We start from the raw sequence: 14,511 nt of genomic DNA on the forward strand, positions 1-14,511 counted from the left end.
AGGTAATATTCATAGCATCCAAAGATTAGGAAATGACATATTTTGAGGGGCTAGCATTCAGCCCACTATTGTTTGGAAGACTGTTTCTGAATTTGAGAAGAAAAGTAAATTGAGCACATTATTTGTTCATTTGCTATTTTTGAGCTCTTAATATGTGCCTGTGGTTGTTTAGGTGCTGGGGTTATGAACATGAGTAAGACATGTTTCTTGTCATGGACAAAGTTACATTCCATGTGTTATGTATACTAAAATGCAAGATAAAACACGGAATAATGAACTATATATGTTTGGTAGGGTCTTTACTTCATGGAGGAAGTAATGCATTCCTGAGCTGGGTTTTGAAGGCTGAATAGGAATTCACTAGATCAGAGTACAAAGAGATGGAAAAAGCCTTCTGAGCAAGGAAATTAGCATTTACAAAGTCATGGAGGTAGAAAACAGCAGTATATGCTCAGGAAGCTAATGGTAATTAGTGCAATGAGACAAATTTTAGATTTGTTTTCTTTTCTTTTTTTTTTTGAGATGAAGTCTTGCTCTGTTGCCCAGGCTGGAGTGCAGTGGTGTGATCTTGTTTCACCGCAAGTTCTACTTCCCGGGTTCACGCCATTCTCCTGCCTGAGCCTCCTGAGTAGCTGGGGCTACAGGCGACTGCCACCAGGCCTGGCTAATTTTTTTTTTTTTTTTTTTTTTTTTTTTGTATTTTTAGTAGAGACAGGGTTTCACCATGTTAGCCAGGATGGTCTCAATGTCCTGACCTTGTGATCCACCTGCCTCGGCCTCCCAAAGTGCTGGGATTACAAGTGTGAGTCACCACACTGGTCTGTTTTCATTTTAATATACACATTAGCTATTAAAATCTCCCATTTTGCTGGCTACGAAGTAAATATTCTTTGCTGTGATGGTTCTTAAAGCAAAAATCTTTTCAAAGATTAAGAAGATCTGTGAACAGCCTTTAAATACATGAAAAAGTGCTTCAGGAAAATGTAAATTAAAATCACAAGGCGATACCACTTTATGCCTCCTAGAATGGCTACAATTAAAAGGACTCACAACACCACGTTATTAACCCACACAACATGTGGATTTGGTTGCTTGGCGGGTATCATCAACTTGGTGCTCACAACCAAGGAGGATTTAGCATGAGGATTTTATTACTTGCAACAAGTAAGGAGAACGTGGGGATAGTTCCCAAAGCAGGGGCCCGAGTCAGGTTTTATAAGTGTAGGATAACAAGGCGTGATCTGATTGGATCTTGCAATGAGGGGTGCTGGAGGCATGATCTGACAGGATCCCACCATGGGATGATGCCAGAGCTTGATCTGATTGGATCCTGGATCCTGGATCCTGCTGTGCAGTGTCTGCTTCTTAATTCAGTCCCCATTCCTTGGTCCAAGCACTTAGGTTCCTCCTGAGATTGCAGTCTTGGCTCATCTTGGCATGCTCAGGTTATGTGAGCTGAGGGTCCATGGCAACTGAAAAATAACTCACAATTTGTTACATAAAAGTTGAACCAGATTGATCTGGTGCAGCTACAAGGTATTGGGAAAAATGTGGAGCAAACAGAATTCTCAATATGTTGGCCGGGCATGGTGCCTCACACCTGTAATCCTAGCACTTTGGGAGGCTGAGATGGGCGGGTCACTTGATGTCAGGAATTCAAGACCAGCCTGACCAACATGGAGAAACCCCATCTCTACTAAAAATACAAAATCAGCCGGGTGTGCTGGCACATGCCTGTAATCCCAGCTGCTTGGGAGGCGGAGGCAGGAGAATCACTTGAACCCAGGAGACGGAGGCTGTGGTGAGCTGAGATCACACCATTGCACTCCAGCCTTGGCAACAAGAGCGAAACTCCATCTCAGAAAACAAAACAAAACAAAACAAAATTCTCGTATGTTTTTGGTTGGAATAGAAAATGGTACAACCACTTTGGAAAAAGATTTGGCAGTTTCTTACACAAAGTTAAATATAAACCTGCTCTATGACCCAGCAATTCCATTCTTAAATGTTTACCACCACTCACCCCCAATCTGAAAATGTGTCCACAGAAAGTCTTGTACAAGAATATTCATAGCAGCTGTATTCGTTGTAAGCAGAAACAACCAAATGCACATCAGCAGGAGAATGGATAAACAATATGTGGTATGTTTAAATGATGAAATGCTACTCAGCCTTAAAAAGGAACAAAGTACTGAGATACACAAAAACATAGGTGAATCTCACAGCCATTTGGGTGAAACAAGGCAATTACATGAGAGTACATACTGTATGATTTCACTTTAATATGTTCTGGAACTACGGTGAGAATAACCACAAAAGTAGTTGCCTCTTGTGGGTGGGGTGATTGGGAAGGCATATGAAGGAACTTTCTGGAGTGATGGGACTGTTTTATATCTTGATGAAATTGAGACTTTCTTGAGTTCTTTTGTGAACTCATGAAATTGTGTACATTCATGTGCTACATATAACCACATACACAACAGTGGTACCATAAGATTATAATGGAGCTAAAAAATTTCTATTGCCCAGTGATTTGTGTTACACTTGCTGTTGGAAATGGGTATTCAGTGTTATGGAAATCAAAACTAAGACAAAGGATCTCTCGGCTAATTTACTTTCTGTGGAAAGGGTGCCGCTTGCTAGCAGTCGAGCCACGAGAGCACACATGAACAAAGGAGACAGGGTCATTTATAATCTAACGCGTCCACCCTATGGCTGTGTCCAATTTCCATTGGCTGGAACGGGACCTCACATTCTGTACTTGTCCTGATTGGCTAGCAACTTAGAACTTCCCAAAAGAGGCAAAGGTAGAGAACAAAGGAAAGGAGGAAGTAACTTGTGGAATGCTGAGAAAGGCCAAAACACCTCCAATTAAGGAAGAGGAACAGGCTACGAACTAATGCTTGCTTGGGCCTGTATAGGCATGCCAGGGCAAATATCTACGCTAAAAGGTGAGGGCTAAGAATACAAAATATATTGCTTTCTTTATTACGACTAGCAGATATTTAAGAATATTTGAATAAATTTTGCTTCTAAGAGAGGCTACTATTTATTCTCAATTAGACTGGAAGGAAAGTCCTTTTGAAGAGGAACCTCTACTTCGTTTTCTACAGTTGCCTCCAATATTTAGTAGAGTAACATGTTGTACAGGTTTGTAACCTACAAGCAATAGGCTATACCATATAGCTTAGGTGTATAATAGGCCATACCATCTAGGTTTGTGTAAGTACCGTATATTCTTTGATGTTCACACAACAATGAAATCACTTAACAATGAGTTTATCAGAGCATATCCTTGTTAAGTGATGCATGGAGATAATATTTGTGCATTTCATTATATGCAAATTTTACTTAAAGGACTGTAAACAAGCACATGGATAAAAGAACTAGTAGAAGAAATTTTTAAAAAATGAATATTACATATCCATGTGGTAGCCTCACAACCATGAGGAGAATTAAGCCAACAGGATTTGTTGGAAGAACGATGAAAAGGACTACGGTCCTTGACATGATGCTGATCCCAATGTTTGAGTCACTCTCCCTTCTAAGTCCCTTTTTAAAAAATTGTGAATTATAAGGTTGGTTGCAGTGGCTCATTCCTGTAATCCCAGCATTTTAGCAGGCCAAGGTTGGAGGATGGCTTGAGTGTGGGAGTTCAAGCCCAGCCTGGGCAACAAAGCAGGACCTTGTCTCTACAAAATAAAAATAAAAATTAAAATAAAAAAAATTGTAAAAAGCCAGGCTTAATGGCATGTACCTGTAGTCCCAGCTACTTGGGAGACTGAGGTGACTTGAGCCTGGGAGATTGACAGTGCAGTAAGCTGTGATCGTGCCATTGCACTCCAGTATGGATTACAGAATGTCTCAAAAAAAATTATAAATTATAATATACATATAGAAAAGTACACAACAACGTATAGCTGAGTGATTTACAAAGCAAGTTATAAAGCAAACCTCCATGTATCTGCAGAACTCAAGAAGTAGAACATTACTAGCCTCATCAAGTAATATTTTCTTGACTTTAATGATAATTAATTCCTTTCTTTATACATGCTTATCCCTAAGCATGTATCCCCTATATACTATAGTGCTTTTTTTAATTTTTAAACTTTATATATTTGTAATAAGTTATATATTTGTAATAATTTAGTGTATATTCTTTTGTGTTTGGCTTCTTCTGGACAGTATGTCTGTAATATCCACCCTATGTATAGAGTATCTGTAGCAGGGGTGTCCAGTCTTTCGGCTTCCCTGGGCCACACTGGAAGAATTATTATCTTGGGCCACACATAAAATACACTAACAGTAATGAAAGCTGATGAACGACAACAACAAAAAAAATGCAAAAAAATCTCTCATAAGGTTTTAAGAAAGTTTATGAATTTGTGTCGGGCTGCATTCAAAGCCATCATAGGCTGTTTGTGGCCTATGGGCTACAGGTTGGACAAGCTTGATCTATAGCTTATTTTTATTGCAGTATAGTACTAGTTCCATTATACCACTGTTTGTTTCTTCAGCTATTGATGGTCATTGGATTTGTTTCTACATTTCAGTTGTTAGGAATAATACTGCTATGGACAGTATCATATAAATCTTTTTTGTACCTGTATTTACCACATTTCAAGTGGATATATGCCAAGGAGAGGAACTACTGAGTCATAGTATATGTATTTTTTTAACCTTAGTAGATAATGCTAGTTTTTTTCCAAAGTGAATATGCCAGTTTACACTACAACTTTGCATCCTCTCCTCTCCAGACTTACCGTCTTTTTGGTTTTCTCATTGAGATTTAAATATGAATAATTTTTACAAATTAGTAATTAAAAAGACAATTCAACAGAAAAAATTGGGCAAAAGATGCAAATGGATATTTTATAAAAGAAGATATCTAAATGGCCAGTAAACAAAGAAAGGTGCTTGGTCTCATTATTTATCTGGGAATCACCTTTTAGAGTTTAGACATACTATTTTTCCTGCCTTGCGTTACTGAATATTTTTTGCTATATTGTGGCAACTTTTTGCTTCTGCTTTTCACATTTCAGTCCAAATGGAATTAATTTTAGTGTGTAATATAAAGAAAGGCCCACCTTGTGTTTTTTTCTACAAGGTGATCTAGTTGTCCCAGTGGCGTTTATTGAAGACTCTCTTCTTCCAGTTCAGCAAAACTACCTTAGTTCTAAATTATCTTATATGGGTGGATCAGTTTATGGGCTGTATCCTGTTTTATTGGTCTCTTTGTCTATAATTAAGCCAACGGCATACCATACCATCTTAATTACTGTATATTTATACTAAGTATTGATATATAGTAAAGTCCTCCCATTTTTTTTTCTTTAAAATCATTTCCACTGTTGTTGGTAGGCCAACAACAGTGGAAATCTTTTGTAGTTCCACATAAATTTTTGAATCAGCATGTTAAGTTTCTCACACATAGAGACACACTCATTTGCATATTGATATTGCATCATCTGTAGATTGGGGAGAATTTGTCTCTTTAGAATGTTTTCTAATCCGTATACCTGATCCATATCTCTATTAGGTCTTTTTTAGTTTCAGTAGCTAGCCACAGTTTTCCTATAGTAAATAGTTTGCACATCTTTTTACCTAGGCTTTTGGTATTTTTTAATGTTATTAAGAATGTCTTTAAAAATACTTTGTTAAAGAATATCACTATTGAAAAAATAAAAATATTTTGTTGCTGTCGTATAGAATACAATTAATTTTTGTATATTGCTCTATCTACCAATCTTGCTAACTTGCTTTTTCTAATTATTTTTCTGTGATTTTTTTTAGATTTTCTACATACACAATCAGAACATCTGTATATAAAGAATTTTTTTTTTTTTTTTTTTTTTTAGTTTTTATACCTTCTATTCCTTTGTTTTGTTCCAGTTCTTCAATACACTGTTGAATAAAAGTGGCAATAGTGGACTTTCTTGTTTTGATCACATTCTCAGAAAAAGATGTTTTAAGATTTTAAAATCAGGTATGGTGTTTTAACAATCTTTTTATATATACCTTTCATGAGACTGATGCACTTTGAAGTTTCTAGTTTGCTAGGTTTATTTTTCTCTTTTTTTATTGAGGTGAAATTAGTGTAGCATAACATTAACTATTTTAAAGTACATAATTTAGTGGCATTTATTACATTCACAACATTGTGTAACAACCACCACCGTCTAGTTCCAAAACATTTTACCGCATCAAAGAAAACCTTGTACCCATAAAGCAGTCAGTTCTCATTTCCCCATTCCCTTAGCCCCTGGCAATCATCAGTCTACCTTCTGTGTATTTGTCTGTTCTGGATATTTCATATAAATGGAATCATACTCCAAGAACAGGAATGGTAGGTATTTTATTTTAGTTCTGACAGTCCCTGAGCTGCTTGTTTATTTTGTGTGTCTATTTTCTGTCTGTTGTTCAGGCTGAGTAATTTCTGTAGTTCTGTATTCCCAGTGTATTAATTCTTTTCCTTTCTATTTCTGCTGATGAGCTCATCTAGTATTTTTATTTTGGTCATTGAATTTTTTTTTTTTTTTTAAAAGACAGAGTCTCAGTCTGTCACCCAGGCTGGAGTGCAGTGGCACAATCTTGGCTCACTGCAGCCTCTGCCTCCCAGATTCAAGCAGTTCTCCTGCCTCAGCCTCCTGAGTAGCTGGACTACAGGCGCATGCGACACCGCCTGGCTAATTTTTGTATTTTTAGTAGAGACGGGGTTTCACTATGTTGGCCAGGCTGATCTCGAACTCCTGGCCTCAAGTGACCCACCTGCCTCAGCCTCCCAAAGTGCTGGAATTACAGGCTTGAGCCACCAGGCTTAGCCTGTATTTTTCAGTTTTAAAATTTCCACTTGGTTGTTCTTTTTACCTTCTTTTCTGAGGCTTGTATTTCTTTGCTGTGACCCTCTTTTTGTTTATTTCAAGCTTGTTTGTCATTGTTTGTTTAAGCATTTTTATCATCAGTGCTTTAAAGTCTTTGTCAGATAACCATAACATCTCTGTCATCATAGTGTTGGCTTGTTACCTTTTTTCATTCAGTTTGAAATCTTCATTCTTGATATGATCAGTGGATTTCTTTTCTTATATTTATGTATGTATGTATGTATTTATTTTTGAGATGGAGTCTCCCTCTGTCACCCAGGCGGGAGTGCTGTGGTGTGATCACAGCTCACTGCAACCTCTGCCTCCTGGGTTCAAGCGTTTCTCCTGCCTCAGCCTCCTGAGTAGCTGAGATTATAGGCATGCAGCACCACACCCAGGTAATTTTTGTATTTTTAGTAGAGATGGGGTTTTGCCATGTTGGCCAGGCTGGTCTTGAACTCCTGACCTCAGGTGATCCACCTGCCTCAGCCTCCCAAAGTGCTTGGATTACGGGCCTAAGCCACCGTGCCTGGCCGACCAGTGGTTCTCTGTTGAAACTTGGACATTTTGGATATTATAATACCATGGATTCTATCTAAACCTTTTGTTTTAGCTGGCTTTTTCTGACACTTTTCTGGTAGAGGAAAGAGGGTGTACTACCTTGTTTTTGCCAGGTGGGGGTGGAAGTACAAGGTTTTTTTTTGTTTGTGTGTTTTTTTTTAAGAGGTGGGAGTCTTGCTTTGTTGCCTGGGCTAGAGTGTGGTGGCATAATCATAGCTCACTGCAGCCTTGAACTGGGCTTAAGCAATCCTCTTACCTTAGCTTCCCAAGTACCTGGGCATGTAGGCACATGCCACCATGCCCAGCTAATGACTTTTTTTTTTTTTTTTTTTTTTTTGAGACAGGGTCTCACTGTTGCCCAGGCTGGTCTCGAACTCCTGGTCTCAAGCAATCCTTCCACCTCACCTTCTGAGTGGCTGGGATTTACAGTCACAAGCCATAGTGCTTAGCAAGTCGAGGTTTCTAAATTGGCCTCTGTTGACACTTTAGTTTTTTTGGGAGGGAGCTTGCGGGAGGGGTCTTTGTTATTGCCAGGTAGCTGTAGTTCTGGCTCTCCATGTGATCTTCACTGATACCCTGGAGAGGGTAACCTCATTACTGTTGGTGGTTGTGCCTGTCCTAACTAGGCCTTCTGTGCCAGCGCTTCAGTGGGGTGGGGGAGGTCCTCTTTGTTACTGTTGGTGGAGGTGAAAGTTTAGGTTTTCTGTGTCGTCTCCTCTGACATTGCGGGATCATTGAGCTTTATTATGTTTTCAGGAAGCAATGGAAGTTTCTGTTTTCTAGTTAGCCTTCTTGTGCACCATCTTGGCCCAGTACTAGGGTATTTTATTATAGCCTACCTTGGCTTCCACCTGATCTTTGCTTGTGTGGATGGAGGTGGAACTGCAGTTTTGTGTGTGTGTGTGTGTGTGTGTGTGGTGTTTGGATAGAGTGCATTGTAATTGTCTACATATTATCTTGCTAGGCTTCCTCTTTTTTGTTCCTTTGGCTAGAGAGTAGGCTTTTTTTGTTCAAGACTTATTTGTCTGAATTAATTGGTGTTTCCTGATTGTCAGTTTCTTCAGCTTTGTGTCTGAGATATATGAAAAAGAAAGCCCAGGGAACTAAACTCACTACTGTATTTGTCCTTGCATTCTCAGGTCCTTAGGTGGTCAGCCTTCTAGTCTCCGTTATTCAGTCTTAAGTTTGTCATATACCTAAATCCAGCACTCTTAGTTGTATTAATGAGTTTAAAAGGAAAATGTGTATCTGCTCCATCTTCCTCAAAGTAGAAACCTTTATTCCATAAATTTTGAAATGGGGTATCAATTTTCATTTAGTACTACATATTTTCTAATTTCTATTTTGACCTTTTCTTTGATTCATAAGTTATTTAGAAATGTGTGTCTTACTTTGTAAACACGTGGCTTTTCTGGTTATTTTTTGTATTGAGTTTTAGTTTAATAGCATTGTGGTCAGAGAAGGTGTCTTGTATGATCTTGGTCTTTTAAAATGTTTGAAATTTTAAAAAAATACCTGGCATGTGGTCGATATTTATAAATGTTATGTGTATACTTGTGAGTTGTGTGTATTCTATAGTTATGGAGTATAGTCTTCCATATGTGAGTTAGGTCAGCATGGTTAATTGTGTTGTTTAAATTATCTGTGTTCTTATTGATTATTTTTTAAAATCATCTTGTCCCATTAGTTACCAAGAATAGTGGTGAAATTCTCCTCTTATCATTGTGAATTTGTCTATTTCTCCTTAGAGTTTTGACAACTTCTGCCTTACATATTTAGTGGCCATAGTAAGTGCATATAAATTTAAAATCATCACATCTTTCTGGTGTATTTAACCTTTATCATTATTAATTTCTCTCTCCATTTTAAATAGTGGGGTTTTTTTTGCCTTAAAATCTACTTTTATTATTTTTAAATAGTGGTGTTTTTTTGTCTTAAAATGTACTTTTATTATTTTTTCATTGAGAGTAGTCAGTACTCTAAGAAAATCTTGTTTTAAAAGAGAAGATCAAATTTTAGTTTTGTATCAGTGTACTTTTGATATGAGGAGTCAATTTTAAGACAAACCTATAAATAGTTTACTTTTCATCTTAGCCAATTTGTTCACAAATAAAATTTCTTTCATAAGATTCATCTCTCACAAACCTTTCATAATTTGCCCAGACCTTCTACAACTTGCTTAATCCTTTAGTTTTGCCTTATATTTCTCTTTTCTATATTGAAACAGTCATTTTACCTTAGGACAAAAATTTACTTCCCTTTTTTTCTATCATTTCAACCACATAAGATTTTTTTATACAAAAAATTACTGTCATTCTCTTTTCTTACCAAAAATACATTGTCATAGTTTTTGTATCTGTTTTTCACTTGTTACTTTCTGCCTTGTTTTTATGTTTTTCCAAATTCATATTTTGAAATAATCTTTCAATAACCTCTGAATTAGACAAACTACTTTTTAAATAAAAACATTTTTATGTCTTTTAAAACAATTTTTCACCAAAAACAAATTTTGTTTTTTTCTTGTACACTTTGCATACAGAATTGTATGTATTAACTAGAATTTTAACTCTTAGTAATCTTAATTTTTGTTAAATCTTAGTAATCTTAATTTTTAGTGAGAACCTAGGAAGTAAGCAATTTTGAGCTGTCACATATCAACATTTTATAAATACACATTTTATAATCTTTAAAAATGTATTTTTTTCTGTAGAATAATTTTTAATGTGGAGCCAAACGTATTTATTAATCCCCAAATATTTTTTCTTCCTATAAAGCTTTAAGAAGCCAAGAGTAAACCTAACCTTACATTTAGCAATTAGTGTTTCCTTATTTTAACTTATTTGGATTGCTACTACAATAAAGCAAGTCACATGAATTTTCTGGTTTCTCAGTGCATAGAAAAGTTATGTTTACACTATACTGTAGTCTGTTAAGTTTACAATGTAATTATGTCTTAAAAATGTAGATACCTTAATTAGAAAGTACTTTGTTGTTAAAAAATACTGTTGATCACCTGAGCCTTCAGTAAGTCATCCTCTATTAGCAGATGGAGGGTCTGGCCTTTCTGCTGATGGCTGCTAACTATTTAGAGTAGTGGTTGCTGAAGGTTGGGATGGCTGTAGCAATTTCTTAATATGAGACAACAATGAAGTTTGCCACATCAGTTGATTCTTCTTTTCACGAAAGATTTCGTTGGAGCATGAGATTCTATTTGATAGCATTTTACCCACAGTGGAGTAAAAATTGAATGCCAATTTTATGATGCAATTCATTAATCCTTGGCAAATGTATACTTTTGGCAGGATAATTTTGTGGTAGCTGCTACAGATAGCACGTTCTGTATTTACAAAGATTGAATCCCAGTGCACATTAAACCTAAGAGTAAGGAGTATAATGTTCTTGAGGGACTTTTCCCCTTCTGTTAAAATATAATTTCAGAGTAAACCAAAACAATTGCAATTATAGTTTAAAGGTTGTCTTAAGTAATATGTAGATATCACACTAATTTATCAGAGATGGTATAATTCAAGCAAGGCTGAATAATGGTTGATTTGCATAGGACAAAGATTTTTTTTGTTATAAGAAGTGATTTGTTAATAACCCATGACTAAGGAAGATTCTATCAGGAAAAAAATATGTATGTATATATGTGTGTGTGTGTATGTGTATATATATGTGTATATGTATATATGTATTATGGGACTAGGGAAAGAAAGACAACTATTTTAATTAAAATTTTTGTTCTTAGTTATAAGAACACTTTGAAATATCATTTTTTACTTCTAGATGAAATAAACAGTTATGTTCGTAATACCGAGTCAGTGCTTTTGGAGATAGGTAGATTTAGTTTTCTGTTCTTAACAGTGTATAACAAATAGGAGTTGATCAATATTTATGTGTTGACTAATTTCTCATCTGAATCTGCAGTCTGGGTGCAGCTTGCATTGTGTCAAATAAAAGACTCTTCAAAGCATTAATCATAGACATAGTTACTTGCTGGAAGTCACCTTTTGAAGACCTTGATTCTCCCCAGCCAGTTACCAGGTTCCAAATAGCTTTTCCTCTAATTTGGAAGTATGGATTTTGTACCAGGATCTATACCTGAAGCTTACTGCAGTAGCTTCAGGAAACACAACACTGGTTTGTGAATTTAAGACTACCTAAACTGGAGAAGTCTGTGCTTCTAGTGGAGCTAGGTTAATACTTGAAGATGTGATTTTTATGGTCACAGAAGCTGCATGGAAATAAAGAAAATTTTTCGAGGTGTGATTCGGCTTTATATTTGCATTTTGTTTTATGAACAATTAAAATCTGAGAATTGGGCTTTGTAATAAAAATGATAAGGATAGGCTGGGCATGGTGGCTCACACCTGTAATCCCAGCACTTTGGGAGGCCAAGGCAGGCAGATCACCCGAGGTCAGGAGTTGGAGATTAGCCTAGCCAGCATGGTGAAACCCCGTCTCTACTAAAAATACAAAAGTTAGCCGGGCATGGTGGCAGGCACCTGTAATCCCAGCTACTCAGGAAGCTGAGGCAGGAGAATCGCTTGAACCTGGGAGGCAGAGGTTGTAGTGAGCCGAGATCACACCATTGCACTCTAGCCTGGGCAGACTCCTCCCCCGCAAAAAAAAGAAAACAAAAGATAAGGAGAATAATAAAAGTGATAAAAATATGTAACATTAAAGGAAGCTTACTTTTACTGATCGCAAATTATGTTTTTTCTCTGCGCAGGTATAATTTGGCCTTCTGAGATTCTGCCTTAGCAAGAAAGGAGCAGGAAATACTCTTGGAAAGAAAACTAAAACAGTAAGAAAGCCAAAACTTATTTTTACATGGTTGTCAGCACATTTACCGATATGGACACTTTTCCCAATAATTTTCCTCCTGGTGGAGACAGCGGATTGACAGGTTCTCAGTCGGAGTTCCAGAAAATGTTAATTGATGAAAGGTTACGATGTGAGCATCATAAAGCTAATTATCAGACTCTGAAGGCTGAACACACAAGGTAAATTCCTTAAATCTAGAAGTGGGGTTTAGTTTTAAAAAGTTATTGGCATTATCTTGGCTGAATGTTTGCTATGGAATTTTGCAGTGTATACATTTAAAACATTTTTAATATAGTAAAATTTTTACTTTAAAATTATTTTGTTCTAAACTAAGTATGATATCAAGTGGGTTATGAATTTATACACCTTATTTTGAAAGTAGCAAGACATGTAAGATTAAATGTATCCAGATGGCTAAATGTGTTCTCCATCTCCCACCAAAGTAAAATTGCGTTCCAAAACTACAGTGTTAATAATTAAATGAAACTCTGTAAAGAGAAGATATTTGTGGGTTTAAAGTAATGTGTGATATTGGTCTTGTTTTTCTGTAGTGTTGATTGACTTTACATAAAGTAATGCAATTAGAAAGAAAGGATTTACTCAAAATTGAATTCTTTTTTAAAAAACCAGGTTGCATAATGAATATGTAAAGTTACAAAATGAACTCAAGCACCTGTTTAATGAAAAGCAAACTCAGCAGGAAAAACTTCAGCTGCTGCTTGAAGAACTAAGAGGAGAATTAGTAGAGAAAACTAAAGACTTAGAAGAAATGAAACTGCAGGTGAGAAAATATATTTGAGTTAGTATAAAAGTAGTCAGATATGTAATGGAAGTAAGTAGTTTTGGTGAATTTGGCAATTTCTCTCTATATCCTTAGTGATTACTTTGCTGTATCTCCAAGTGGTACAATATAATCTTCTTTCATATATTTTAGAGTGTTGGCTACCATGTAAGGGAGCCATTAAACTATTATTTTATGTAAATTGGTATTATATTGCCTATTCTGATATAAATAATATTTTACCATTAAGAATAATTAGGGAAAAAGTGAGTTTGAATTGATAAAAATCCAGAATTAAAGAATTTTTTTAAAAGAAAGATTTACTAATATTTGTATATGCATTATAACTGAAAGTAAACTAAAAAAAGATAGCTGTTCGTAAGGAGCTTCTTAAAAGAGACTGTAAAAACAGTATGTGCACATAATTTTTGTGTACCTCGTAAAGCAAATGGGTTTGTAAAGCAAAAGATGGTTATTTCCGAAGTGCTGAAGTACAGTTTCTTTAGATAATTTTCACACTATTCATTTTTTCATTTGTCTGGAAAGTAGACCAAAGCCAGACTTTAAACTCCAGTCAAATTTCCTGTAAATTTTAAATTAGTAGGTTCTCACGAATAATATTTTCCTGTATTTATTTAATCTCTGAAGAGCATCAGCTATTTATTTCTGCCTAACAATCTACTTGGTACAAATAATAAGGTATTATTAATATTAGAGTCAGAAGTTCAGAGAGTAAGAAGGCATCTTTCAAGTCACCTGTCTGGCATATCACCCAACTCTTAGATATCCTTTGACAGAAGCCTTGTAAGTTTGTCATTCAATAACTTTTTGAAATCTACCATTGCTGGGAACACCACGAAGCCTGGCTTGGAGCCTCCACTATGCTCACTGTTTCATTCCTAGGTATATTTAGGACATTTAAATATACAAATAGAAACCTCAGAAATGTAAATTGAAGAGGGAAATGTAATTTAAGCCTGTACAATCAGTGCATTAATTTGTTTTGCAAAAATTTAGAGCCTTGTGTGAATGGAAGCTGTGAATGCTGAACCCAAGATATTTGAGAGATTCTTCAGGTATTATAAATTTAATTCTGTTTTGTGAGAGTGACATCTAAACGTGATTATTTGTACCAAGCACATCCAGAAAGTAAGTAAAGCACATCCAGAAGGCTGGAGTAGCTATATTAATATCAGATAAAAGAGACTTCCAAACAAAGAGTATCACTAAAGATAAAAAGGACATTTTATAATGAAAAAAAAGGGTCAATTCTTCCAGAAGATGATACCTTCAACAAGTAACTATGTCTCTATGCCTAGTTTTCTCGTGTGGTAAAGGGGATAAAAGTTTCTGCTTAACAAGAAGAGTTGTGAGGACTAATGAGATAACATCTACATTTTTACTACCATACTTGCCACATAGTAAATATTCATAAATGATGACCTGTTTATTTGAATTCAGGCTCCATGAAGGCAGGAACTT

The 14,511-nt window shown here is 35.9% G+C and overlaps 1 protein-coding gene across 10 annotated transcripts in view; it reads left to right on the forward strand.

The window, feature by feature from the left end:
* Positions 1-14,511, forward strand: part of LOC105483699 (centrosomal protein 83) — a 186,228-nt gene that overhangs the window by 33,106 nt on the left and 138,611 nt on the right. For 9 of the 10 annotated variants that reach the window (XR_011608961.1, XR_011608962.1, XR_011608963.1 and 6 more), the window contains 2 exons: positions 12,154-12,427; positions 12,879-13,029. Coding sequence is in view for 6 of the 10 variants with exons in the window: in XM_011744689.3 (XP_011742991.2) it covers positions 12,255-12,427; positions 12,879-13,029 (324 nt within the window). In the remaining 4 variants the exon portion in view is untranslated. Of the gene's footprint in view, positions 1-5,892; positions 5,987-12,153; positions 12,428-12,878; positions 13,030-14,511 lie in introns of all 10 variants that reach the window. The other variant, XM_071071304.1, reaches the window with a different exon arrangement.

The sequence above is a fragment of the Macaca nemestrina genome, chromosome 10, assembly GCF_043159975.1.
Source record: "Macaca nemestrina isolate mMacNem1 chromosome 10, mMacNem.hap1, whole genome shotgun sequence".
NCBI classification, from domain to species: domain Eukaryota; kingdom Metazoa; phylum Chordata; class Mammalia; order Primates; family Cercopithecidae; genus Macaca; species Macaca nemestrina.